The 27,786-nt window shown below is 36.9% G+C and overlaps 2 protein-coding genes across 10 annotated transcripts in view; both read right to left on the bottom strand.

The window, feature by feature from the left end:
* Positions 1 to 5,920, bottom strand: part of afap1l1a (actin filament associated protein 1-like 1a) — a 29,866-nt gene extending 23,946 nt beyond the window's left edge. For all 4 annotated transcript variants that reach the window (XM_082176799.1, XM_082176800.1, XM_082176801.1 and 1 more), the window contains exon 1: positions 5,765 to 5,920. In XM_082176799.1, coding sequence (XP_082032925.1) covers positions 5,765 to 5,843 — 79 coding nt within the window. In that variant the 5' untranslated portion in view covers positions 5,844 to 5,920. The remainder of the gene's footprint in view (positions 1 to 5,764) is intronic.
* Positions 5,921 to 6,023: 103 nt separating this feature from the next.
* Positions 6,024 to 27,786, bottom strand: part of ablim3 (actin binding LIM protein family, member 3) — a 61,451-nt gene continuing 39,688 nt past the window's right edge. The window contains exons 8-22 of one of the 6 annotated variants that reach the window (XM_082176806.1): positions 25,868 to 25,926; positions 25,690 to 25,761; positions 23,393 to 23,548; positions 22,620 to 22,649; positions 20,972 to 21,101; positions 19,736 to 19,834; positions 19,347 to 19,397; positions 15,534 to 15,671; positions 14,648 to 14,718; positions 13,560 to 13,713; positions 9,779 to 9,808; positions 8,898 to 8,953; positions 8,654 to 8,714; positions 7,899 to 8,566; positions 6,024 to 7,571 (exon numbers count right to left, since the gene is read on the bottom strand). In XM_082176806.1, the coding sequence (XP_082032932.1) occupies positions 8,541 to 8,566; positions 8,654 to 8,714; positions 8,898 to 8,953; positions 9,779 to 9,808; positions 13,560 to 13,713; positions 14,648 to 14,718; positions 15,534 to 15,671; positions 19,347 to 19,397; positions 19,736 to 19,834; positions 20,972 to 21,101; positions 22,620 to 22,649; positions 23,393 to 23,548; positions 25,690 to 25,761; positions 25,868 to 25,926 (1,133 nt within the window). In that variant the 3' untranslated portion in view covers positions 6,024 to 7,571; positions 7,899 to 8,540. The remainder of the gene's footprint in view (positions 7,572 to 7,898; positions 8,567 to 8,653; positions 8,715 to 8,897; positions 8,954 to 9,778; positions 9,809 to 13,559; positions 13,714 to 14,647; positions 14,719 to 15,533; positions 15,672 to 19,346; positions 19,398 to 19,735; positions 19,835 to 20,971; positions 21,102 to 22,619; positions 22,650 to 23,392; positions 23,549 to 25,689; positions 25,762 to 25,867; positions 25,927 to 27,786) is intronic. The other 5 variants (XM_082176807.1, XM_082176808.1, XM_082176810.1 and 2 more) reach the window with 5 other exon arrangements.

Genomic DNA, 27,786 nt, shown 5'->3' with positions numbered 1-27,786 from the left:
GCAAAAATCTTTGACTAACATGACTACTGGACTTCAGGGGGGGGAAAGTTAAACAAAACTGTCAAAATTAGCTCCTTTAAAATGGTGCTCTCTGACTCTGCACTGCAGGAGTGAATGCAGTAGAGACTGATATCAAATCACTCACCACTATCTTCTATCTGGTTTGAGAGTAAGCGGGGCCCGAAACAGGAGCAGATGAGGTGTCTGTAGGATCATGATGGAAAAGGGGAGCCAAGATAATAATCCTGAGGTCTCAGCATCTGTTTCCACATGAAGATCTATAGGCACTCTTACACTTTCGCCAACAAAGTAGCAGCAACTCCTGAGGTTTGAAATCTGGTCACAATTGTGATCAGAGTGTCTAATCTCTTTTTATTATGGTCTGTGCCTCTGTTTAATATCAGCTAGAGAAAAGGAGCAGAGGGAAATCCCCCAACGGCCCATCTGAGGTCATCTGAGCCATGGAGACCTGGCACAAACAGTGAGTGGAAGCAGCAAGTAAATGAGTTAGACAGGTGGTGGAACTCTCACCAGTACAGTAAAGCACACTGTCCCTAGAGCAACGGGGTGAGCTGAAGGAGTCAGGAGTGGTTTAGGATGTGGAAATGAGAGCCGCTGACTTTAATACAGCCGGGTCGTGAAGGTCAGCACTCGGACACCAAACCCTCACCATATGGCACGAAGAGGGTGAGTCAGCCCATCTCCAGTACAAAGAATGCCTTCAGTCCTGCCAGCCTAATTCATATTGCTTATCGCCCAAAAGCCCCCATGATTTCACTCTGCAGCTATGCCTTATTTCAGCCCTCATTTTTTTATTTTCCACAGTAAAAAGATGTAGTGTTTCGCTGACACTGTTAAGACTGTGCAGGCCTCGGCGCTATTGTGGCCACTGAAAGACTGGCTGCTTTGTCTAGGAATCTTCATGGAGGAGATATTAATTGGAGTGTGTGTGTGTGTGTGTGTGTGTGTGTGTGTGTGTGTGTGTGTGTGTGTGTGTGTGTGTGTGTGTGTGTGTGGGGGGGGGGGGCTTCCAAGAGTTAGGGCAAAACTCTGACCTCTCACCTCTCCCTATCTGTCAACAGGGAGACACAGAGCTGAGAAGCTTGGGTGGGGCACTGATACCATTGCTCTGCTACAAAACCTAGTGAGCTGCAGTGGCAGCATTTTAATATTATATAGTCCTCTATATATATATATATATATATATATTTTTTATATATATATATATATTAAAAGCACATTCCTGTTGTAACTCCTATTCAAAAGGTATATGATGGTAATCTAAAATTTAAGGATAAGAAATAAGCACAACTAATAAAATCAAATCTGTCATTTACAGTACTGTTCAAAAGTTTGGGGTCCGTAAGATAATTTTTTTTTTAAAGAAATTATTATTTTATGCAACAAGGGCATATTACATTGATCAAGTAAAGGCATTAACATTGTTAAAAAAATCTATTTCAAATAAGTTTTTTTTTATCAGTTTCCACACAAATATTAATCAGCACAAACAACTCTATTAAATTCCATTAAGTGGCAATGCTCCATGCGCTTTACATAAGGGGTGCTTATTGTGTAGGTTGTTGCCTATGTAGACCGTTCATAAGTCCCTTCATATATGAAAAGGCAATCGCAATGTAGGGATTTGACAGGAAGGCAGCTCACTTTGTTTTAGAACAGCAAATCCATAAAAAAGCGATACATTTACTGTAACACAGTCAGCAAGATTTAGCTTCAGATCCACAAGCTACAAATCAGGTTTTGTAGGTTGCTGCTATGTTCCTCTGCTTGATTAACAGTCATTTTCTCTGAACCATGTAGATAAATCAAGCTTGTCACGCCAACACCATCTGCACCTGTATGAAGATGTGCATGGTTAACAAATACAGTCTGGGCAGATAACTTAAAGTGCATGTCCAACTTTCACAGTATATTGAGTACACGTACACTGCCAGATGAGACCATTGCATGTGGTGTGCAGAAAGTTTCCTATAGCGCTGTCAAAAGGTGTCACTGTGGCAACCTCAGAACTTTACAAGTTTGCAATGGAAATCAGTGAGAGCAACCTGCACTATGATTACCTGGGGACTTATTAAAGACCTTAAATACGGACGCAGAACTTGTTAAACGCTTCCTTTATGATGCATGAGAGTCTGGTGGGTGTGCATTGTCTAGTCCATTTCAGTCCATTCCAGGGTTGAGATGTCATTGGCAAGAAGGCAGATGATGCTCATAGAGATTGAATGGGTGGTCCGAGACGTAAAACGGTCAAAGCAAACAAAGATGTTTCTAAGCCAAGTCAACGCTGTAATCACAAAAGCATGCATGCTGTGCATTTCCCCTAGTCAGGGCTCAGGTTGAAGTCGACGGCTGACAGGCGATCACATTATTGCACTAAATCCTGCTTACCCGTATCCATGTATTTATACAAAAATGGAATTCCCGTAAGCTGGAGGGAACAGGTTGCTTTGTACCAACTTGCAACCGTGACATACAACAATCAAGGCCAGACCAGGCTTGCAGATTCTGCACGAACAAGAAAACACTGTTGCTATTCATTTTGCTGATCTCAAGAACTCGGTAGTGCAAATTCATGTTTCATTATAAGATTTACAAGACAAATGATCTTTGTTCTTGACACTCCTAAGCTCTTCCACATGCTCACAGTCTGAAGGAAACAATAATCATGATTCAATGCAGCGTCTTATATGAAGAGACAATCCCACATACTCAACGAGTCAATGGGGAGAGGTAGAGTCCCCTTCACGCCTACCTGATTCTCTGGCTTAGAACATCTTATTCTCTGTTTACGCACAGTCTACTCTCAGAACCATCCAAAGTCTAATGATTCACATTAGAGAAAATGACTTAACCAGTTAAAAATGGTTAAGTCACATCAATAAAATGTGAAAAAGTCACAGAAACATCTTTTCAAACGCAAAACTTGACAATGAAAGTGGCCTAAAAGAAATAGTTCACTCTGAAGTCATTCCAGAACTGTATAACTTTCTTTATTCTGCTATATTTTGTAGAATGTTTTGACTGTTTTTGTTCATTGAAAGTCAGGGACGAAAACAATATTGGACCCCCATTGTATAGACAAAAAAACAATCTTCTTTTATGTTCCACAGAAGAAAGCAAGTCAATACAGATTTGAATCGACATGAAAGTGAATAAATGAGGACAGAATTATAATTTTACTGGGTGAACAATCCATTTAAAAACAAATTAATATGTCCAAATAAACCTTATAACTGACTGAAACAGCAACAACATGAAAATCTTCACATTCCCGCACACTGAGGAGACATTCAGCAACAACATGGGTTAAAAATAGTGACAGAAACATTCTTGCTCTGAAGGGGATGTCTGCTGGATGCACTTTTTTCCTTTCCTCCATCCCTTGGGTTTGTGTAAACACTCACATTCTGATAGATCAGAAATATGTCAGGGAATAAGGAAGAACTTTGCTGTATCTTGTAAACAGTAACAGTAACCGATGGCACGGCCTTCGCCTTCTGCAAACAGATGAGGCAAGTGGTTCAGAAATACACCTGTGGATACCTAACCTAACAGGGTGGAAAAAAGCAATACTGCTGGTTTAGGAGATGGACTCAATGTCTCAAGAGAAAGTGGAAGAGAAGAGAGTTGCCATACGTTGTGTAAATGCAAACTGAGGTGCTCTGCTCTGTAATTACTAGCATGTGTTTACCTGGTAGTTGTCCCTGTTTTCAAGTGCGTAAAGTTGTGCGTTTTATGATCCTATACACAATCCCAGATGGCTAAGGAATTGTGTCATGAGTTAAGAGAGTTTTTCCCTTCATGGGGAGGTGAATGTGCATATTGAGAATGTAAATCAAAGACAGTGGGATGCTCAGATAAATGCGTTTGCTCTTAGCGTCACATTCAGTAGTGTTAATTCTTCTACTTCTCAAAAAATAACTAATGATATATTTCGCAATTGTGTTTTACATTTTTTGGATTCATTAACTTTGGGTTTAGACGAGGCTGTGATTTGAACATGAGACCAACTAATCTTTCCTTTTATCTTTGATATGTTGTGTAAACTCAATCTTAGGTGGATGATTGGGGTTTAACTTTACTGGGAGCAGCATTGGGGGGTGGAACTGTACAAAAAACATGTACAGCAATCTGTGTCTCCGGACCACTGCCTGACCAGACACAGCCGGTTTGTTCTGAGAGAGCCAGCAGGATTCATCTCATTGTGTCAGTGAAGGGGAAATATATATACACACACAAGAGCCAACACCACAAGCAAAAAGCACTGCTCTTATTCTTGCACCATGCCAAATCAGCAACTTTTAAAACAGTAGGACTTTCAGGAGATCAAGAGAAGTACTACCGACTCACCATAGGGGTCCTGTTAGAACACAGCTCCTTATAAAGAGACTTCACTTATTATAAACAAAGAAGCACAAGAGTAAAGATCTGAGAGCCCTGGTCCAAGAGAAATTGAAAACTAAACCTTGCTACAAGCCTCTGAATCACTATGCCACCCACTGAAGGCTTATGTTCCAGGTGTATAGTTTCTCCTGAACTTTTGAAGTTGAGGGTTTGTATGATATAGATCAACATTAAGTTGAAAACAGTAGATTCTTAAGGAACATAAATGAGGAGAAACATTACACGAGAGATACAGCAGCTGCTCAAAGCCAGAGTTTGTAGGCCAGGGGTTTTCAATCTTAGATGCCAGGGACCCCCAAATATTATCTTGATGCGATTTTTTCACTACTCACTACAGCCTATTACTGTGCTGTACTGTAGATGTATTATCCTATTTATTTAATTTATTTTAAGTGATTTATTTATTTTAACCAATGTTCTATTTTATTCAATTTATTTACATTTTTACACTGTTTTTCTTTAAACTTTTTCACGGACCCCCACCACTCCCTTGCAGCCCCCTGCACCCAGTTTGAAAACCCCTGATGTAGTAGGCGAACAGCAGATCTCTCTAAGTAAAAGATAAGGCACTGAAGGGGAGCTGATGGGAATAGTAAAAGGAACTTAATGAATCGTTTATTTTGTACAATTCGTTTTCAAAAACAGATTCACCCATTCCTTTATACCAAGAAGTATATATCATTACGTGTCATTACATATTCCATATCACAACATGTAGTAATATTTGCTGCTTATTAAAAACATAGCCTATATTCAACCCAACTCTAAAAATATCATACCATCAAGTAGGATGCTAGTCATTTTTTCTTTCGGCTATTAAAATAGCCTCACTTATTTTTCGCACTATAAGTAAAATTCTCGGTTCACTAAAAATACTTTTATTTGTATATCCCCGACTATAATGAATTGTACATATCCGAATGAAGGGTTAATCAGTAAGTGAGTGAACTACTGACTCGACAACTGCTCTGAGCGATTCAGTTCGATTAATACAAATCCCTTCGCCTTTAGTGAACGGGTTCAATTGATTCATAAAAAAGATCCGACTCAAAAGAACGATTCGTTCACGAGTCAAACATCGCTAACATGGAAACAGGGACGCGGTTTATGCAGTGCACCTTCAATAACACATGTTAAACAATGTTAAATGTTATATTTGCACTCTCAAAACATTGATAAATGGTAGGCCTATGTGTGCAACAACAGGGGAAGTCGCGTCCATGCATGAGATGACAAAGTAACCTAGAAGTAAACCTAAAACAAAGTTTAAACTATCTAGCGTCAATGTGTTGGGTTTAGGTAAACAAACTATTTATTTTTTAACAATCATTTTACTCACGTTTGCTGTTTATTTCCATATCAGAAGAATCAAACAGAACCCCTTGACGTGTTGGAAACGCACATTTCTGTCCGTGCATCCATCGATGTTATGAAGGCTACTTAGTGCACTAACTGCATTGAAAGATTCTCAATGAAGTTACAGAGACCGACTTCCCTCCATTATCCTGCTGGGTCCTAGTGCTGCCTCAGACCGGGTTTGATGACAGACTGCCCACTTAACTACTGATTCCAGTGCCACCCATCACAAAATACAGCAGTTTTACACAAGAAAACAAACTTTTATTGCATTATAAGATGTACATAGTCTGTTGAAACGGACAGATAAATAAAGTTAGCAAGGTAGCAGTAATGATTAAAAAAGAGAATCAAAAATATGGTAATACTCTAGCTCTCTTCCTTTGAAATTAATAGAACACTTCATAACAATCTATTGGGCAAACAGGCTGTAAACACTACACACAAAGGCAGAAAACATGATGGTTTCACCTGCTTGTCAGTGAGGTACAAAACTACTGTGAGTATCCCTTGGCATTAAAGACCCCATGGTTACTGTTAGGTCCTAATCAAGGTTACAGTTTGTTATTTATCACTTGCTTCAATGGTGTGGTAATGTGTATTTCCATCAAACAATACATGAGTGTGAACATGTTATCCCTGTCATTGGCCTTACAATCCATGTTTACTCCCCCTGCATTCATTTTATTACCAAATCAGGTGACGTATTTCCCCTGATATGATTCAAAAATATAATAAACCCACTTAAGGTATCACAGCATTTCCTGATCCATCCTAACAGGAGTAATGAAAGTAAACTGCCCTAACCTAAACAACAGATCTCTCTTTTTTTTAAGAACAAAACATCTGAAAAAAAGAAGAGAAAAACATTGCACCAAAATTCTTTCCTACTATGTTTTGTCTTTATCATCTGTATCAAACACAAGCCATATTTATATCTACCATCACAATATACAATGTATGTTTCATCATAATTTGTCAAATAATCCTAAAGTCTTCTTGTGAGAGAGGTGTACATTCAGTATTCGTTACCCCTTGGAAATGACCTGAACAAAGTACAGCACCGTAGTGCTCAATTTCATCTGCTAACTTCACAAATAACAGTCAGACTTTGGTATTCATTGTCAAGCAACTCATCGCTTATTTCAGCCCACCTAAGCTTATGTAGTATAACAGTGAAATAAAAGAACTGAAAAATATTATTTTATAACCTTTCAAATTAAATATTACTTAATGATGTACTTAATGGATGATGTCAGACGAATCATCCACTTTCATTATAGTTGTATTGATCATATTTACATTCTGTTCACTCACTTTGCTGGTGCATAAATTAATAGAGAACATAAGGCAAAATTCTAATTCCTAATAATTCCTGATTCCTTATTTTTGTCATTCAGAAACAAAATACCACTTTCCACTCGAGTAAAAACCAAAATGTTAACACCATTCTGTTTATTTTTTTCTTTCTTTGTCAGGTATTCTAGTCTGTCTGATCATTTATATGCCTCTGTCACAATTGACAGTTGCACAATTTGTAGGTACAGTCCAGGCATGGCTGTATGTCTGAGACACAGGATGTGTTTGTTTAGTTAGACTGGAACAGGTATTCAGGTCTCTCTGTGTGTGTGTGAGTGTGTGTGTGTGTGTGTGTGTGTGTGTGTGGGACAAGAACGCTAGAACAGCCGGGCTTGTTTCTTCATCTCATTCCTCTTCCACAGTGCCAGGCGGTCAAACTCTACCATCGTCATCCCAAACACTTGATAGAACTCCTCAGGGGAAAGATGCCGCTAAAATGAAAAGGAAACTTATCACTCGCTGTATCTAGTCATCCATGTATTACATTTTTGTAAGCAATCATTAAATATTATTAAACTTTTACACACACACACTTCTTTGATTCTTTAATGAACAATTTATTTAAAATAGAAACCTTTTGTAGCATTATAAATGCCTTTATTGTGACTTCTGATTAATTGAATGCATCCTAAATTTCTTACTGAACCCAAACTTTTCAACATTAGTCTATTCATAAAATATGTATATTTATAATTTAATATAATATTAATATATTCTAATGATTATATTGTTATTACAATTTTTTTTATATAGTTTACCTCCAATCTGGCCCGGTCCACATCCTTTGGCACCCTGTTACGCCCCCTAGTGGTCACAATAAGTGCTTCGTATGGGTAGACCTGTAGCGAAAGTTAGCGATGCATTTTTATAATAAACTTTAAAATACAGCATAAAAATTTAAACTCATATGCATTTACATACAAATAAACATCCTAATTTTCTAAGATAATCTATAGATTTGAAAATGGAAAGCTAACTAAGCATTGTTCTCAGAGCTGACTGCATTGGTGGACCTCCTTTTCCTCTCGCTTACAGTGAAAGGAAATCACAGAGCCTCTGGCACAGTAGCTGAAACTGAGACAGGAAGCGGCACCAAGCAGAACAATATAGTTCCTGACCAACCAAGAGCAACGGGGTCAGACAAACCCCTGCCCTGCCCTCTCCATGGCCCCTGCAGTCTCCAAGTCACTCAGAGCCAGCTGGGGAATTATACACTGGCCTTATGACCTGGAAGCACTAACTTCTCCATCCTCCAGTTTCCACATACTTTGACCAGCAGGACGTTGCTTTGACCCACGAGGGGTTCATTAGACCGGCTTTCCTCTGGAGTTGACAGTGGGCTAATGTTTCAGAGTTGCCTTTTAGTGTCTCTCCGGGCCCTCTTTAATCCTCTAGTAATGTTAAACCATTATTCTTACCTTGTATTCTGTTGGGAAAGGAAAAAAAAAAAACTTTTAAAGTCAGAACTAATTTCTGTAAAAGAATCATCATTAAAAAAAGCTCCTTTACTTACCTCTGATTCCCCAGTCGACTTCACTGCCACTGTCATACTGATAGTAGTCTGCACTTTGTGGCTGGAAAACAAACAAACAAATAGTGGTTAAGGATTTAGTTGACATCTCCAACTCAACTGCTTTTTGCTGCTCAGTCCATTCAGTTACTGAACATTATTATAAATATAATGTAAAAAATAAACAAGCAACGAACAAAATATTCAAGTAAAGGCATTTGTTATAGTTACAAAAATGGTAACTTACCCTTTGCAATCCATTCCTGCCATATCCTGGCAAAGAGGCTGACTTGGCTATGTAGTCTTCAAATAATAATAATAATAATAAATAAAAATAAATAAATAAACGTGAATGTGTAAAACAACCTCAGCATATGAGATTAAAGGGACAGTTCACCCAAAAATGAAAATTCTGTGATCATTTACTCTCCCTCAAGTTGTTCCAAACCTGTATGACTTTCTTTCTTCTGCTATACACAAAAGAAGATATTTTAAAGAAGGTTGGTAATTAAACAGTTGCTGGTCCCCATTGACTTCCATAGTATTTTTTTTTCCTACTATGGAAGTCAATGGGGTCCATCAGACATTTGGTTACCGACTTTCTTCAAAATATCTTCTTTTGTGTTCAACAGAAGAAAGAAAGTCATACAGGTTTGGAACAACTTGAGGGAGAGTAAATGATCACAGAATTTTCATTTTTGGATGAACTATCCCTTTAAGCCTGTTCAATTTTGACTGCCTTGTCCAATAGTGCACAGTAGAGGGCGCTAGTAACCAGGCTAAAATCTGTGTTGCAAATATTTATTGGTTATTTTATGCAGACACTTTTATACAAAGCAAATTAACTACAGAGACAATCATCCTGGGGTTAAAAGCCTTGCCAGAAAATTATGAGAATTATAAATCTTGCCAATAAGATTTGAGCACCCAACGTTTTGACTCTAGGGCATTTAGGTTCCATAATATTGTGTAGCCTATATAATAAAACCAAACACCACAACTTTTAATTTTCTCATCCAATACTAATCCCTGACTTTGTTAAATCCAAAAGCAGGACATGCTTTAATTTTTAATACAATTATTATTTCTTTGAATAGTGGATACTGAAAGACCTTAAGAGTTACTCACCATTCTCCACTGCAAAGTTTGTTCGAGGAGCTGAAGAAAAGAGGGGAAAAAAACATTATAATCTCTTTAGTATTTTGATAATCAATTCTCTGTTAATATTAAGTGCAAATCACTAATTTGGGTCGAATAAACTCATACAGCAATACAATACAATCGCAGTACACTGTAAGAAACATCTCCCCTTAAACTATCTGACATGTACATTATAGTGTTGAATGAGCTAAATATGCAGTTATTGGTATATTTTGTGTTGTGTTTAGACTGAAACTGAGCTCCTTATGTTATGTCTGCCATAAGGTCAGACTTCTGTCTCTGAGTCCCTTTAGATTTGGGAACACTGAAAGAACCATTGGAAAAGTATCAAAACTGTCAACAAATAAGAGCGGAGAGCAAGCTGCCCACCAGCCACACAGAAACACGGCACATCAAAGAGTTCAATGAGCCTGAAGTGAAAGGGAAAAAGCCATGGCAGTGAAAAGAAAAGGTAAAAAGAGAGAAAAGGAGACAGCAGGGGAAACAAGGAAATTATGATGAAAAATGTGGACCCTTCTCTCGCTAAGAAACCGGACATAAATCAAAAAAATCAAAAAGCAAGAGGCTGAAATATACAGCAACTGAAGGAAAAATACAGTGTCTTCATATTACTGATGAAGGTATGTACATTACTAAAGTTTGGGTTTGTTAAGCTTTTCTTTTTTATCCGGAGTGACTAACATCGCATTCAAGCTATACATATTATCAGTTCATGCATGGTACGCAAAAAATTATAATAAACATCCACAGTCTTTCAACTTTCTGTCCGTGTTTTATTTATCTCTGCAAAGTCTTACACACAATCTGTCTTGTGAGGGAGAGTTTTATCATCAGATTCAGCAGCATTTGTTCACTATCTGTTTGTCTTAACCTTCCATGACGTCACTATCTGAAATCCAGTCTATTATCTCAGATGTATAAATTGGATCTACAATGTCACTCCCAAACTTTCCCTTGATTTATTTCATGTTCTGTACAGTAAATGCCACCCATTTCTATTCATGAATAAAAGACATGGAACACCAGCACGGGCTGCACCAGGCATTGTGAAGAGTAGCGATGGATATGGGGGAGGGCAAAGCAGGAATAGCAGAGCCAGATCCATGTATGGAAAGAGGAGGAAAACAGGGAACTAAAGAGAGGGAGGGGATGAAGGGAAAATTCCAGATGCTTTGTGCACTTCCCCATGAGATACACAGAAATAGAATTAAGGAGAGCTGCTTGCTCACATGCACATCAGGAGGGATGGAGAAAGAGGAATAGGAAAGACAGAAAAGAGAAGGAGTGAAAGGTTGGTTGCAATGCAAAGAAAAATTATTAAGCGAAGATGGATAGAGTTACCAACCCCATTTATCAAATAAACATGGAGAATATTTCACTGTGATGCAATGAAAATGTATATATTATTTACTTACAGTACATACAAGTAAATATTGTGTAAAATTGTGTTTGTAAATAATGTCAATTACATTTTAGCTAGTGATGCACAGACATGAATATTTTGTCTAAATAAATTAACAATAAAATGCAAAAAAAGTTAAATGCCACAAGTGAATTTAGGAAATTAATAGGAATTAATATTCATTTTGACATTTGCAACAGATTACATTTAACAATGCTATTAAATTATTGTTGTTCATTAAGATTAACTTTAAGCAGTATTAGATAAATGGCAAAGATTATACAAATGTAAAAATAAGCAAAATCAGCATGTCAAATCAAATCAAATGAAAATGTATTAATAAATAATAAATAATATTGACTATTACCAATACATCTCTAATATTGGGCAATAACCAATGATAACAATATATAGTGCATCCCTAGTTTCAGCAACGTTGTGTATATCTCATTTGCAATTACTATATATATTAGGGCTGTCAATAGATTAACATTTTTAAAGCACTCTTATCCTGAAATTAAGCATACACCATTTATCTTCTTCAACACATTATCTTATTTTCACAAGTTTCTTTGCCTTTAATCTTTAAGCTAATAAGGTTAAGCGTATTTGGCTTGCTGTCCACAGTGGAGGGGCTTGAGGAAGCAGCTTCAACTGGAGCTTAGATACACCCCCCAGAGGGACTGCTAATGCTTGGATGATGAGTATGGTAGCAAGATGCCTAAATTATGTTGGTGGAGTTGGGGAGGTGGAGGGATGCCAAAACAGCTGATGCCAGAGCAAAGTGAGGGATCTGCGTATATGCTCCGGCAGTTAATTGAAAGAATAGATGGGTTCACTCCTCCCGAAATTACGTCGTGAGCTTCACTAATTTTATCAAGTAAATCATCAGATTGTAGGGTGATTCTCTCAAAACTGCATTTTCTGCAAGCTTTTTTCAAGGTAAATTTAGGTGTCTTTAAAAAAAAGGACACCTGGAGACTACAAAAGGGCACCCAAAAATAACTAAATGATATAAAGAGTCCATATAATTCATAAATTTATGCACACCAAAGCACCCATACAAAAATAAAAAATAAAAATTACAGAGAAAAAACATTTCAGAATTCACAGCAAAGAGCTTGTTTACATTTTAGACAAGTCAAGTTGCTATACCGAACAGACCAAAACCCTTGAACTGACTGCATATACCTACTACAGTACACAGATCCATTCAGATTTACAAAACACAGCAACATACACGTGACAAATCAAAACATCATCCTAAATATGAATGTACTGAAATGTGCCTGTGCCTAAATACAATGAATGTGCGATCAGTGCATCAAGAGCGCACGTATGTTTTGTTTGCACATCAATATAACGGACTAAAGCTGTACTAGCCAGAAACTACTAGCTAAACGCTGGTTTGCTTTATCCAGCCTAGAAACGTAGTTTACGTATCATCTGGTTATACAGCGGTGTAATGTTTTGAAGTGTTATTCAGTCTGGTTTTCATACAGCGTGATGCGTAAGGGCTCACACTCTTCAGAAACAATCACAGCATATGACAGAGCTGGTGTTTTTAAATCAAAACACACTGGAATGAATAATTCACTGAAAAGTCTCTTTTCTCTCTGCAATCTCTGATATAATCAGCGACTTCTAGATCATCTAACTGTGTGACGTAAATTATGTTAATGACGCAATTTCACGCTTCAGTCATTTATTTGCGCTAAATTATATTAACGCGTTATGGATTTTAAATGAATCGCATAACATTGACAGCCCTAAAACAGCGTGTCAGGTATAGAAAGGTCACAGTGAGACTAAGAAAGAACAAGAACAGGTGCATGACACTGCATCGGCTGTAGTGTTGTAATAGTTTTTTTTTTTTTTTTTTGCTGTGTCTGCAACTATTCCTGAAAACCCTCAGAATTCCCCCTCCCAGCATCACAGTCCTGTATCAGCATACGCAGGCTGTCACTGGCGACTCAAGCCTGCCTTCACTGTAAAGCGTTCCAGAGCTCCACTGCTTTAATTAGATGGCTCAGTGCCACGACTTCATTGACCACTATGCTAAATAATGACAGCCAGATACTGAAGGCAAGCAGAGCAACTCCCATACTGCATACAGTCAAAAGCACACCACACCTGTTGCTGTCATGCATTTTCCCCAGAGCAAAATGTGGGAAGGGAAAAGGTTATCTTAAACATACACAAACGGTAGGTTTGGTTTTGAAGGATCAAATATAATGACCAATATGCCACACTCAAGCTCTGTTTCTGATGACATTACTGCAACCCCCTCTGAACACACATCTCTATAATCTGTGGTTTGTACATCAGCTCTAGTGAAGCACTTACAGCCGTTAACTGTGTTGTTGTGGCCCATGCTGTGCAACATCTCCCTGCTCCCACTGCGGGAGTTCCGTGCGCTGCCCCAGGGGTCGTTGTCATAGGAACCGGAGCGGGCTTTCATCTCCTCCTTCAGGATCATCCTTCCGATACCACCCTGAATCTGAGACACACACACAGAGAGAGATAGAAAGAGGAAGACAGAAACAAAAGAAATAATGAGTGAGCATCCTGTGATAGTAAGAGATCAGATGCTGATTGGCTGCATTTCAAAAATAGTTAAAGGTGTAGTAAGCGATTTCCGAGAAACACTGTTGATATTTGAACTCGACACCCAAACAAGCACACCCCTCCCTTCATTTCTCCACCCCAAAATAACAAACACGCTATGCAACACAGGCAACCGCTATCAGCTGGTATGGATGAATCAGCTGTGATTCAGCAAACAACAGCAGTTCTGTGGAAAAAACACACAACGTTTCTCATGTATCAAACAGAAACAAAGCAACCAGTTTTCAGGCCTTCCCACTCTCCGTCTTTCCAGTGCTGGGAAGCTTATCCAAAATGAATGCGGGTCCTAGTTCTTGCCTGATCGTGAATTTATATTCCTCTGACCTTTTCCTCTGTGGTAATATCTCAGCCGTCTCTGTTTCTACAGTCTTTCTACAAATGTCCCGCTTGCTCACTCTCTCTACTCCCCCATCATGAGCGTAATCGCCCCCTATTGCTGATTGGCTACAAAAGTGTTTTGGTGCTCCATGAATCAGCCCGATCCACTTCATTTTTCTCCTATTTACACAGCTAAGACAGTGTACATAAACAATCTTTTTTTGAGCACACACACAGAACAGACATGTAGCAAACATTCACAATATTGTTTTAGGTGTTCATTTAAATGTTCAACAGCGATTCTCAGAAATCGCTAACTGCACCTTTAAATGAATCTCTGAGCAGACAGATGGGCTGTAACTTGGCTGACTGCTGATAATCAAAACTAGGTGAGGTTTATCTAAATAAGAGCGGAAGCTTTAATTACTAGTTAAAGTGCAGAGAATAATACTGTGAAAATAAAGAGACAGAATGCTTTGGTGGCTTACTCTTTGAAGGCCGTGACTCCAGCCATCCTCTTCTCCACCTGATGAGTACCTTCTACGAGGAGCACGTAAAGCTGAGGAGGATAAAGATTGAGAAAGCAAGAGTGAGAAAGAGAAACTTAAGATGAAGCATACAACTGAATAGTTTAAGCATCTAAAGGGAGTCACACAGCATATTATAGACTGATAACAAAAATATGCTATAAAATATATATACAATCATATATGCAATATATATATAATTATAATATATATATGCAATTCATAAAACTTTAACCTTGCATCCTTCTAATCTGCAAAAAAAAATTTGCCTCAAATTTAGTATAGGATTCCAACACACAAAAAAGAAGAATAAAGAGAATAATTAAGCCACATGTGATCCTTTGGTCAAAAACATTGAAAATTCATATATTCATGATTGGGATATAACACAGCTAATAATAACACAGCCCTTAAGTGTTTTATATTGTCCCAAAGTGTATTGATAGTGTAATGTAATTTGTGCAAAAATAAATGTAAAAGAACTCGCAAAAGCAAAAGACACAACAAAAGCAAAAAGTGCATATTTTCCTGGTTCATATTAATAACTTTAAGCATATTATAATATCTCACACATTCTATGACTGCTTCTGTATTATTTTGTAGTTAATGAACAGTATACAGTACATTTTTTAATGTAAGTACATACTGTAGTAGTTAAGGATACCTATTATAGTGTACCCGAAAGATATTTAACATTCATTCTCTACAATGTGTTTATGGCTATCAGGGACTATAGGATCTTTACGGACAGCCCTGTATGTGGAAACATTTAGCCTGATTGTGGCTGCCGATAGGAAAGCGCTGTGATGCCAGTGAACTGAACTTTATGAATATATTTGTCACTTACATTTAGGAGAGCTGGTGTAATGGTAGTAATCAGACTCTGAGTGCTGGTAGTGTTCAGGCGAGTAGGCTGATGTGAACTTGGAGGATTGGAGAATGTCTTCACTGGTCTTGCTCTTAGTTGCTGGATTGCATTGATTGTCTGTGGGGAGAGTATGTCAGGATCACAACATTGGAAAAGCCTGTGATATAACAGCACATAGCAGTACAATCAGGTCCCCTTTAAACCTAACATTAGTATGCGTTTTCAGTGATCACACAATCCCCCCAAAAAAAAAAAAAAATTGGGTCCTGCAATCTGATCACTTCATTTAATGACATGATTTATTAATTACTGAACTGCATTTGGAATCATATGAAATGCAAATTTTTATGTGGAAATTTTTAACTTTTTTTAGTTAAACCTATTTTCTTCACTTCTAATCCATCCTTTACTTGTAAAATGATTCTAATAGGCAAGCACAGTAGACCAGATACCTTATTTTCCATCCAAAAATAGCTAAATAAATACTATATTGCGTGTCATTGTTTGTCAAAAAAATGTAATATTGCATTTTGAATTATCCCTCAATGTTTTAAAAATTCAGGAACATTTTCCATTTTGTGCAGGATATTATATTATAGTATATTTGATCTCTTTCTAATCACAGTACAGATTTAATGGAGTAGAATGCAATTCACCTAAAAATATCTAGGTATATGAAACATGTTAATGCTAGGTGTTAAGGGGGGCTCAGAAAGAAAGAAAGAAAGAAAGAAAGAAAGAAAGAAAGAAAGAAAGAAAGAAAGAAAGAAAGAAAGAAAGAAAGAAAGAAAGAAAGAAAGAAAGAAAGAAAGAAAGAAAGAAAGAAAGAAAGAAAGAAAGAAAGAAAACTACAACGTTCACATATAACAGCTCTGAAGGAAACACAATCCACAACATTCAATGTAAAGCGCATCTGCATTCAGATAAATGAGATGTTGAATAAGCACACAAAAAACACTCTAAAACTACTCATGTGAGAGTGTTGTATTATCAAAAACTACAGATATCGATAATTATATTGCCTTATACATCTAAAGCAAAACCAGTCAGAAACTGCACTGAACTCCAATCCATATAAAACACACACAAGAAGATTCAACACAAATACAGAAGCACAGTCCTCGCACAATATTAACAATCCCGAATGGAGAAGACGGAATGCAACTAGAGATCGAACAAACACATACATGTAACCAAAAACGCAGACAGACAGATGTGCACAGGGAGAGAATACTTACAGAGTGGATGGTGAACGAGGAAAGTAGAGGTGGAGGGAATCGTATTTAAGGTGGTAAAGGAAAGAAAAAGAAAAAAACAAGGGGAAAAAAAGAATAAGGGAGGAAATATTTGCATCCCAAAGAGTCTTCAGTGAGATTTTAAGTTTGATACCCATATGGCAGAGACGCAAATGATCTGCATGACAACAGTACACCTCTCTTCTGCACAAGCACAGCTAGACAGCTACAACAATAAAACACTTACAGATGCAGATCCACCAAATGGGTAGCAAATTAGTCCTTGTAAAGTGTTTGTTACAGGCTTGTGATACAAGGATAAACACAAATACACACTTAACACACATGTAAACTGAGCCAACAAGCTGTCAGAGATGGTTCTGACCTTTCTTAGAGAAAACTTGATAGACTGTGCAAGTATCTGAGCTGGCCAGTAAATACATCTACAGGATTAGTGCAGCTCTGTGCAAAGCTCTGAAACAAATTCATCTCCCTTACGCACTCTAGATCTCTGTGGTTGTATATTGTGATAATTGGCAGGCCTACACAGAATCTGTGCCAGAAGCTCTGAAGTACTCAAACGGCATCATTCACAAAGTTCTATACATCCCCTGGCCCTCGTGTGTTTGTCTTTTAAACCTTTTAGCTAATTTGATGCTGTCAGGAACAATGCCTAGTGCGCACCGCTCGATTTAACATAATTTCCTATGCTTACATTTATTCCACAAATTTCACAGATTTTACCCCTCCAAAAAAGGTCAGAACTGCATAGAAAATTTCTGCAGGATTGGAACAACCATCATTCACACAATTTTGCACATCCATACCACGTTTAAAGTCATTTTACAGTTTCCTCTTAAAATTCTGAATAGAAAATGTAGAAAAAGTCAACAGATTCCATCTGGGCCTTAATACAAGATTGTTTCAAGCTAGCCATGTGGAATTTTTTCTTTTATATTTTTCTACATAAAACCTGTTTAATTTATTAGTAATATTATATTTATTATTGTTAACCTTCGTAATTTTGCTATTTGACTTGATATGAATATTTCTTTGGATTATATAAACATCACCTCAACCTAAACTGTTGAGCCCAGATAAAATCCTTAATGTTGGTCACTGTATTATCCATGATAATTGGTTTAGGTATAAAATTATTATTTTTTAAATAAGATTAATCATAAATAAGAATTTGGAAAATTGCACAAGCCTGTAATGCACATACATACAGAATATAGCCTACACATACAAATACACACACAGAGACATGCAGTAAAGGGAAAGATGTACTATTACTATTGTTTAGTTAAAGGGGTTTGAGTTCATGGCATTTTGAGGAGATACTAACCAATATGCTTGACAAAATGGTGTGAGATTGTAAATTTATGAATTGACAAACAGAGATATGCACATAAACAACCAACTTTTAAAGGATTTGGCACCAGATGTAGTCTATCAGGTCTAGTCAATTAGACTGCCAAGTCCCTACAACATTCAATGTGCTGTCAACTGTAAGAGAAACAATATGGCTGCCACCTGAACTCTGTAGAGTTAGAATTAGTAGAGTAGGTAATGTTTAGATGTTTATACTTGCTCATTTCATGCTTAAACGGGTTTGCTTTCCTAACAGTGGTTTCTCAACAGGGTTGAGCTCAACTTAGCATTCAGTGGGGCTTCTCTGTGGCATCTAATGCGGCCACTTCCCAGTTGATCTAAAGCAGAGGGGGGACATGGCAAGCTTTAATCATGCCTCAGCAAGCCTCATCCTTTTTTCATCACCCCCCCATGTGGAAGGAAGGATGCGCTCGTGTCAGTTCTACATTCTTCTGGCATGCAAGCAACAGAAAGCGGGATGCACTCTAATACTTGAGCAAAGGAGACAACTTCTTATCTCGTTCCACCTGACATACAGTTGCAGGGGGAAAAAAGTATGTGAATCCTTTTGAGTTACATGGATATCTGTATGTTGCTCATAAAATTTGATCTGATCCACAAATAAGTCACAACAGTAGAGAAACACAGTCCGCTTAAACAAACAGACAACATTTCTCATGACCGTTGTGCAGGTCTGATCTGCAATTATAGAAAACATTTGAAGGATATTATTGCTGCAGCTTTTTAAATATAAGTGCTCACATACTTTTTCCATCTTGCTCTGATTCAATGAAGACTGTATAATAGTTTGTGGATTATTTGTTTAAGCAGACTGCATTCATCTATTGTTATGATTTAGATAAAGATCAGAACAATTTCAATGACCAATTTATTCACAAACCTAGTTTAATCCAAATTGTTCACATACCTTTTCTTGCAACTGTATTAGGCAACTTCTAAAACATGTGCCATGGCATATACTTAGTTTGTGCCCGCCACATCCTATATGAGTGCTTTTTCTTCCACATTTGCAAACTACTTTTGGATTTTGGATTAAAGAGTTTGCTGGAGGAGAGCTATGGAGGACACTAACACTAATCAGACACATCTTTCCCATGAGCCCACACTGCCTCAGGACTAAGCATGAGGGAAAACAGGCCGGGGCAGGCCGAGCACACTATACCATGTCTCTTATAGATGGGAGGCTTCCTGTAGATGTTGGGATCCCCTGTGGCTGAGAAGAAAGGAAGAGATTAGAAATAAAATGGAGGAGAAGTAAGTGACAGGCAGAAGACAGCAAAGTAAACGAGGCAGGAAATGTTTTTTTTACTTCCTCTTCACGCTTCCTGGGACCTTTAGGGTAAGGTGAAGGAGAGTGGAATGATTGAGGAGATCACAAAAAAGGTACAAAAATGGAGTAGCCATACTATAGATGTATAGTATAGACAGATTCAAAAAGTTACAGAGACTTTGATCCATTAATGAGATTTTAATTTATATTAAAATATACTGCTGGATGAATATGAAAGTGATGATAGCAGCCAATGAGGTGAATGTTGAGGCCTGGCCTACCTGGCACATGGAAATGCTTGGGAGCTTGGATTGTGGTGGGAGTGCTGGACCGGGCGTCTAGCTGACTGTAATAGGGTGAACTTCTGCCACTCTCAGTGCCTGCAGCAAGCCCCAAGCCAATGACAGTAACAGAACCAGAGCATGAGTGCACACTTCCTGTGCGCCCTAACCACACACACACTCAATCATCAGATCAATGATCCAAGATTAGCCAGGCAGGGACAGTATGCATTTCAAAACAGAGAAAAAGACATACTGTGCCAGACAGACGGGTGCATAGGATGTAGGTGGAATGGTGGGACACGCCCCCTAATAACGGTCAAAAATGTCCCCCGCAAAAAGCCAATATAGCTTTGTTTTTTGTTAAAGTCAACATGAAATAAAAATCTCTTATTGTGCTTGCTGTATGATGCATTACGTCTTCATAATTAAAAAAAAACATCAAATGAAATACCTTTTGGGGTGACATCACCAAGCTATCTTGTTGCCCCCTCCATTATTTCAACAACTTGAAGAGGCAATCATTTTCAGTTGGATAAAATCCTGTCTTCCCCACATTTCCAATGTTGTTAATATTAACCTTTTTTTTATTTATTTTTATTTTGCATTGGCAACTAGCAGAAATAAATTAAAGAACTAAAATGACTAAAACTGAATTAAAAAGTAAAAAAAAAAAAACAGAAAATAGAAATAGAAATAGAAAAGAAAAAAAACAGTTTGACAAAATTACAAAATTACAAAATGACTTAAACTTAAAATGAAAAGTGAAAAAATAAACCCAATTCAAAACATTAATGAATACTATAACAATATATAAATAATATTAAAATAACACTGGTCCTTCCTCCATTTGTCACTAAATGTCACATTTCACTTCTCAATATTATTTCATGTTGACTTTAAAATCAATACCCACTAAATCACTATCAGTCACTCAGCTATGTCCATGCTATGTATCTGCAAACCACACTTTTAAGTATATAGAAGGCAAAGCAAGATATATATAGTATATTTTCCAATATACTGCATACTCAGTATAGTTCTCAAGCCATTCCTGCTGAAAACACCAGCTTAGACCAGTATGCTGGTTCAAGCTGTGCTGGTCCACTATCCATGTTGTTTATCAGCAAGAAATGTTGGTCAACTTGCATAGTCTTTCTGATGAAGCTGGAAGCTTGTTGACAGGAATGAAAGTGTATTTTCTGTACTGCTATGAGCTTGGCAGAAGGAACTCACCGTATCTGTAGTAGTGCTGTGGAGAGCGGGGCATGATGGGAGACATGCCCTGCCTGCTGTAGGTGGGAGAGTCTATGTACCCTGGACTGGAGGATCTTCTCAGCCTCATGTCCATACCGTCATACATGTCCTATTCACATAAACTGTCATTATTCATAACTCTGATTGTGAGAACCACTCATTTTAATTTGCTCAATGACCAAAATTCCAATCAACTTTCATACTTTCAGTAGGACTGTCAATTTAACACACTTAACACAATTGTGTGCTAAATCTACACCAGACAGATTAATAATTTGGTTGCAAAACATATTGCTGTTGACTGAGGGTCAGTGATCGGCTTATGTTCAACGATATGGAAATAAACAATACAGTGGCAAGAATAAGTATGTGAACCCTTCAAAAATACCTTGATTTCTACATTGATAATTCTTAAAATGGGGTCTGATCTTAATCTAAGTCACAATTATAGACAAACACAATCTGACTAAACTAATAACACACGGAAAGTTGTACCTTTACAGGTGCCCTGCCCTTTAAATAAAGACACACAAAGCTTGGTTACTAACAAATCTGTTTTTCTCAAGAAAGATTGGTTAGTGTACCATGCCTTGATCCCAAAAGCTTTATTTTAAAATGCATTACAGAGATGCACAAAGCTAGAAAAGGCTACGAAAGCATTGATAAAGACCAGGGTGTTCGTAAATCCATGGTGAGATACCCAGTTTACAAATGTAGGATATTCTGGACTGTTGCTACTCTCCCTAGGAGCAGGCATCCTGAAAAGATAAAATGTTTATGAAGGGTTTTCTGCTAAAGGAGATTCTAAATTACTAAAGTTACTAAAGAAGTTACTAAATTAAAGGGTTCACTTACTTTCTCCACCCTGCACTGTGAATGATCACTAAAGGTATTCAATAAAAATATTCAGATTTTGGGTTATTCTGTGTTTGTCTATAATTCAATTCAATTAAATATCACAATTGATGAGTAATCAATGCAGAAATCCAGATATTTTCAAAGGGTTCACAAACTTATTCCTGCCACTGTATAATGATTTTCAGACACTTTTTGAAATGTCTATTTAATGATTTAAAACATCAAAATTATTTTCATCTGACGGCTTTTCTCAGCATATACTGATATACAGGTGAAACTCGAAAAATTTGAATAACGTGCAAAAGTTAATTTATTTCAGTAATTCAATTTAAAAGGTGAAACTAATATATTATATAGACTCATTACATGCAAAGTGAGATATTTAAAGCCTTTATTTGTTATAATTTTGATGATTATAGCTTACAGCTTATGAAAACACCAAATTCAAAATCTCAGAAATTTAGAAAGTTTTCATAAGCTGTAAGCCATAATCATCAAAATTATAACAAATAAAGGCTTGAAATATCTCACTTTGCATGTAATGAGTCTATATAATATATTAGTTTCACCTTTTAAGTTGAATTACTGAAATAAATTAACTTTTGCACGATATTCAAATTTTTCGAGTTCCACCTGTATGCAATTAATTTCATAAATTGTTTTAATTGATTTACAGCCCTAATTTATAATATATATATATATATATATATATATATACATACATACATACATACATTTTTAACAGTAAATTTGAGTAAAAAACTTCTACCTGAGAATAAGGGGAGAGTGTGCCCAAAGACTGTGAAGACAAAAAAGAAGGGGGAGAGTCAGAATAACAGTAAATCAGAGATAAACCTTCGGTCTCTTCCTCCATGACATCTGATGCGTGAGGGAAGTGAGAAGAGTAAGAGGGCGGAGGTGAAGGAGTCACTGTGGTCCGAATAACCTACTTTGTATTTCCTGTAGAACTCAACATTTTCTACTCAGCAAGCAAGAATTGAATGGATAGTTCACCCAGAAATGAAGATCCTGTCATCATTTGCTCATGTCTTACCAAACTTTCTATTGACTAGAAACAAATTTATTAGGTAGCCCGTGGTCACCATCCACTTCAATGTAGAGGAAAGAACAGCACTGACAATTGACATTATGTTAAACATCTCCTTTTGCGTCCCCTAAACATCATACAGGTTTGGAACAACATGAGGGTTATTAAATGATAGAACTGTCATTTTTGGATGAACTATCCCTTTGAAGCAACCACATAAATCGCTAGAATTTTTCAGAGAGCTTTCCAAAAAGCAAACTAAAGCAAGAAGGCTCAACCAAAAGCACTCATATTAACTATTAATAGTGGGAGAATGCACAAACATAGTTATAGCAAACAAAAGCATACAGCCAGCCAACGGATACGACATAGCTGAAAAACTCAAAGCAAAGCTATGCTAAGCTCGACTAGGACCAGGCCAGTAGACCCGACGACAGGGGGAGACATGCTAAAAGTAGACTCAGAGTGGCTCTAGTGGTCCTGTAGGGCAGTACCTCCCCATAGCTGAGACGCTCTAGCCTGTCATCGGAGCAGTATCTGTGACTGGGCTCATAGGACCAGAAGTCTGGCCTCTGCACTTCATAAATGGCTTTAACCTTAGGCAGCGCTGCCAAGTCTTTGTAATCAAGGATCTCGTTCTCCATTTTTGCCTAAGGAGAGGGACAAAGGACAGATACAGATACACACACTCACACGTCAAACGCAATGAGCAGGCCTGCAAAAAACAGCAATCATGACAGGCGACGACAACATCAACAACTCAATTAAGTGTGGGAATGAGCCTGCGGCACAGTTTGCACATTTACAAAACCACTTTAAAATAAGTGCTGTTAGGATACAATTGAGCTCATGACTGAAACTGTAATATAGCACATACTGTAAATGCTACAAAAATGTTATGATGCTTATTATATTGTCTCTAAGGTGTTTTTTGAGCAAGTAGAAATGTCGACATGAAATGAAAATGTACCCTATCTATTGTCTTGCATGTTATAGATATGACTGTGAGTGTGAACAATTCATCCATGTATAGATTTATTTTTGTTTTTATTGACTTGTTGTTATTTCGAAACGTCACAACTGGACCTTCTGGTAAAAAATACATACAGTACTTTACTTATTTACCCTCATGTTTTTTTTTTTTTTATTCTACATTCAATGAAAATCAATGGGGTCCAAAGGTGTTTGGACAAAACAGTTGAAATTTGAAACATTTTATTCTGTATTCAGTAGAATAAAGAAAGTCATTCAGGTTTGGAACAACATGAGGTTGAGTAAATAATGACACATTTTCATATTTGGGTGAATTATCAATTTGGAATGAAGCTTACTTAATTTACCTCCAATCGCAGATAGTGTTTTAAGGTTTTCTATCTCATACATTCAGTCTCACGCTTGACCTTAAGCAGAACATGGACCTGCAGGGCTTGACAGCACATATGCTTACACTGCATTACGCATACATCAATCACACACAGAACAAAGGTTACACACTTCAGGCCAGCCTTCACTTCCACGTGTGATGTTAATGACCACACCACTGCAGAACGCACGCAAACACATTATGAACAAGCCAATAAACTCAAGCACTAGAGTCATCCATCTTAGGGTGGCCAATAATACTTACATTTGTGCATTTGACAGATGCTTTAGTTTTATCCAAAGCAACCTTTAGTGCATTCAAGTTATTCATTTTATAAGTACATGCATTCTCTGGAAATTAAACTTATAACTTTTGCGTTCCAAGTGCCATGATCTACTGGTTGAGCAACCACAGGAATCTTCATGGCACTTTACACTACCGTTCAATCATTTGGGTTTGGTAAGACTTTTTAAATGTTATTTTTTCAAAGACGTCTCTAATGCTCATGTAGGCTACATTTATTTGATAAAAAATAGAAAAATAGTAATATTTTGAAATATTATTTACAATTTAAAATCAATCTTTTCTATGTGAATATATTTTAAAATGTAATTTATTTCTGTGATGATGCCAAAGCTGAATTTTTAGCATCATTACTCCAGTCTTCAGTGTCACATGATCCTTCAGAAATCATTATAATATGCTGATTTGATGCTCAAGAATCATTTCTCATTATTATCAATGTTAAAAAACAGATGTACTGCTTAATATTTTTGTGGAAACCATGATAATTTTTCCCCCAGAATTGAAAAGAAAGTTCAAAAGGACAGCTGAAATAGAATCATTTGTAACATTACAAATGTATTTACTGTCACTTTTTAGTAATTTAATGTTTGCTGAATAAAACTATTAATTTCTTTAAAAAATTATACCTGTATATCTTACTGACTCCAAACTTTTGAATGGTAGTGTATGTCAAACATCAGTGTAACATTAAGAGAATGCAGTAGTTCACCCAAAAACGGATGTTCTGTCATAACTTATATAATCAATTTCGATCCGTTTCTCATTCAAAGCTATTGTACGGCTTCAGAAGATTTGGAATATAGGTCACGGTTTTAATGACTGTGTTTTTGCATTCTATTTGAAGCTTGAAAGAAACCTCATTAAATGACCAACTACATTTTGCAAAATTTCCACAGAAGAAAATGCACTCATACTGATTTGGATCGACATGAGGGTGAGTGAATGATGACAGAATTACATTTTTGGGTGAACTGAACTGTACCTTTAACTTGTACATTAACATGTACACATTATGCCAAAATAATCACTAACTTATCACAATTTTAAAACCAAATATTCCTTTTTTGTATTATTTATCTACCACTGACATTTAGATGAGCTGGACAGTGATTGGATACTTACACAGATGACTCTGCTGGGTGAACTAATGCTGGAGCCTGGAGGAGAGATGGAGGTTTCTGATGTGCGCCTGAGCTGTAAAATAAAAAAAAAAGGAAGAAATCAGCAGAGCTTTAGAGTAAGATCTGAAGGTATTTTAAAATTCAGTCTGTTATTGTTAAAAAGAAGGGGGAAAACTCACTCTCAGTTTCCTCTCTGTTCGAGATGACTGTTTACACACAGGATGCCACACTTCTGAACCTGAGACACAGAGCAAAACAAATAAGAAGAGAATGCTAGCTAGAGTACAGAAAAATTCTAATCCAGCCATATGCTCATTCAAGACACCTTAAGATGACTATTTAAGAAATAAAAAGAAGATTTTAGAAGATTTAACCATGTGGATTTCAGTTGCATGTACACTACAGTTCAAAAGTTTGGGGTCAGTAAGATTTTTTAAAATAAATTAATACATTTATTCAGGAAGGATGCAGTAAATTAATCAAAAGTGACAGTAAAGACTTTACATTGAAGCAAAAGATCTCTACTTCAAATAAATTCTGCTCATTTAAACTTTTTATTGATCAAATAACCCTGAAAAAAGGTACCACTGTTTCCACAAAAAAAGCAACTCTTTTCAACATTGATAATAATAAAATGATGAAATTCAGCTTTGTATTTTTGACCAAATAAATGCAGCCAACATTAAAATATATTTTGATATTATATATTGCTATTTTATATATATATATCTATATCTCTCTCTCTCTCTATATATATATTATTTAGATTTTTTTTTTTTTTTTTGAGTAGGCACTGACACCATGTCCTCCCTGAAGAAAATGTCTGTAATGTATATGCACAATGAGATTTTTAATCTGAGTTTTCTATAGTTTGGACTGCCTAAGGCCTGCCAGCCAATCACATCACTCCTGACCTCACAGGTGAGTCTGAGATTTGGAAGCAGATGGATAACTCAAGCTAAGGCAAATACATTTAATGTAATCACAGGAGAAGGCCAGAGTGCATTCATTCAAATGTGGCATTTCAATTTCAGATTGATGGGTTTTTTAATCCGATGCTCTGTCTCTGTCTAGCTCATTCACTACATGTCTCTCTCTTTTTGCATGATATAGTAATGCGCTGATGCCTGGATCTGCTGACTTTTAAATACATTTACCTCGAGGTGTGTTCGCTAGCCTATAACACTCTTACACACTTCAGCGCTTAATGTGAAACAGAATAGACAAACTGTGTAGAAAGACCTGCGGCGCATTCTAATGTCCACCAGCCACTGGCACTAGAAGTCATATGAGCGAAATCTACAGGGAAATCTACTGAATGGGGCATTAAGATAGATCAAGATGAGCCTCTGTGACTCTTTAGGAATAACATCAGTTTCTTTATTAGGGTCTTCCCAATACAGCCTTATCTCCCACATGAATCTTGCATACAGTTCATGATGTTCTGGAAATGCAGCTAAATATGACACATTGGCATGTAATATTCTAAAAGAGCTCTTTCATTAGAAAAGTTCTCATCTGTTCTGTCACAAGAATGAACTAGGACTAACCCACAGGAAAGACAGATCTCAAATGAGATATTATTAATATCTCAATTGGTTTTCCTAAACAAAAACACAATTAAATGAAGTACAATTTGAGAATTTTGTTCAAGTATCTTACTTTAAAAAAAAAAAAAAAAAAAAAAAACCTTTAACCTCATATACGTTTCCTGTAGTGTTTTAGATGAAGTCTCTAACAATGTCAGTCACAACAATTGCCAAGGTCTGCAGTAAAAAGTAAAAAAAAAATTAGCCTAAACTCACATTAATGTCATAGCTGTATTCTCTTACTTTACTTCATGTCAATGAATGCCAGCTTTTCACTTTCTGTGTTGAGTTGTCTGGAAGATCTTTCTCACCAATTCAAATCCCACAAGCACAAAAGACATTTGAGAATCCTTATGTCATTGCATACATTTTACGGAAGGCACGTGCCCAATTTCCCCAAAAATGTCATACTAATTTCAGACAGAGTCACTCTCCTAAGAAGTGCCATTATTTGGACACTTTCTACATTGTAGTTCTACACATAATCACATTCCATGTTGATGTTATCT

Source organism: Leuciscus leuciscus, assembly GCF_965113295.1.
Source record: "Leuciscus leuciscus genome assembly, chromosome: 8".
NCBI classification, from domain to species: Eukaryota; Metazoa; Chordata; class Actinopteri; order Cypriniformes; family Leuciscidae; genus Leuciscus; species Leuciscus leuciscus.
This window is presented reverse-complemented; position numbering and strand designations above follow the sequence as displayed.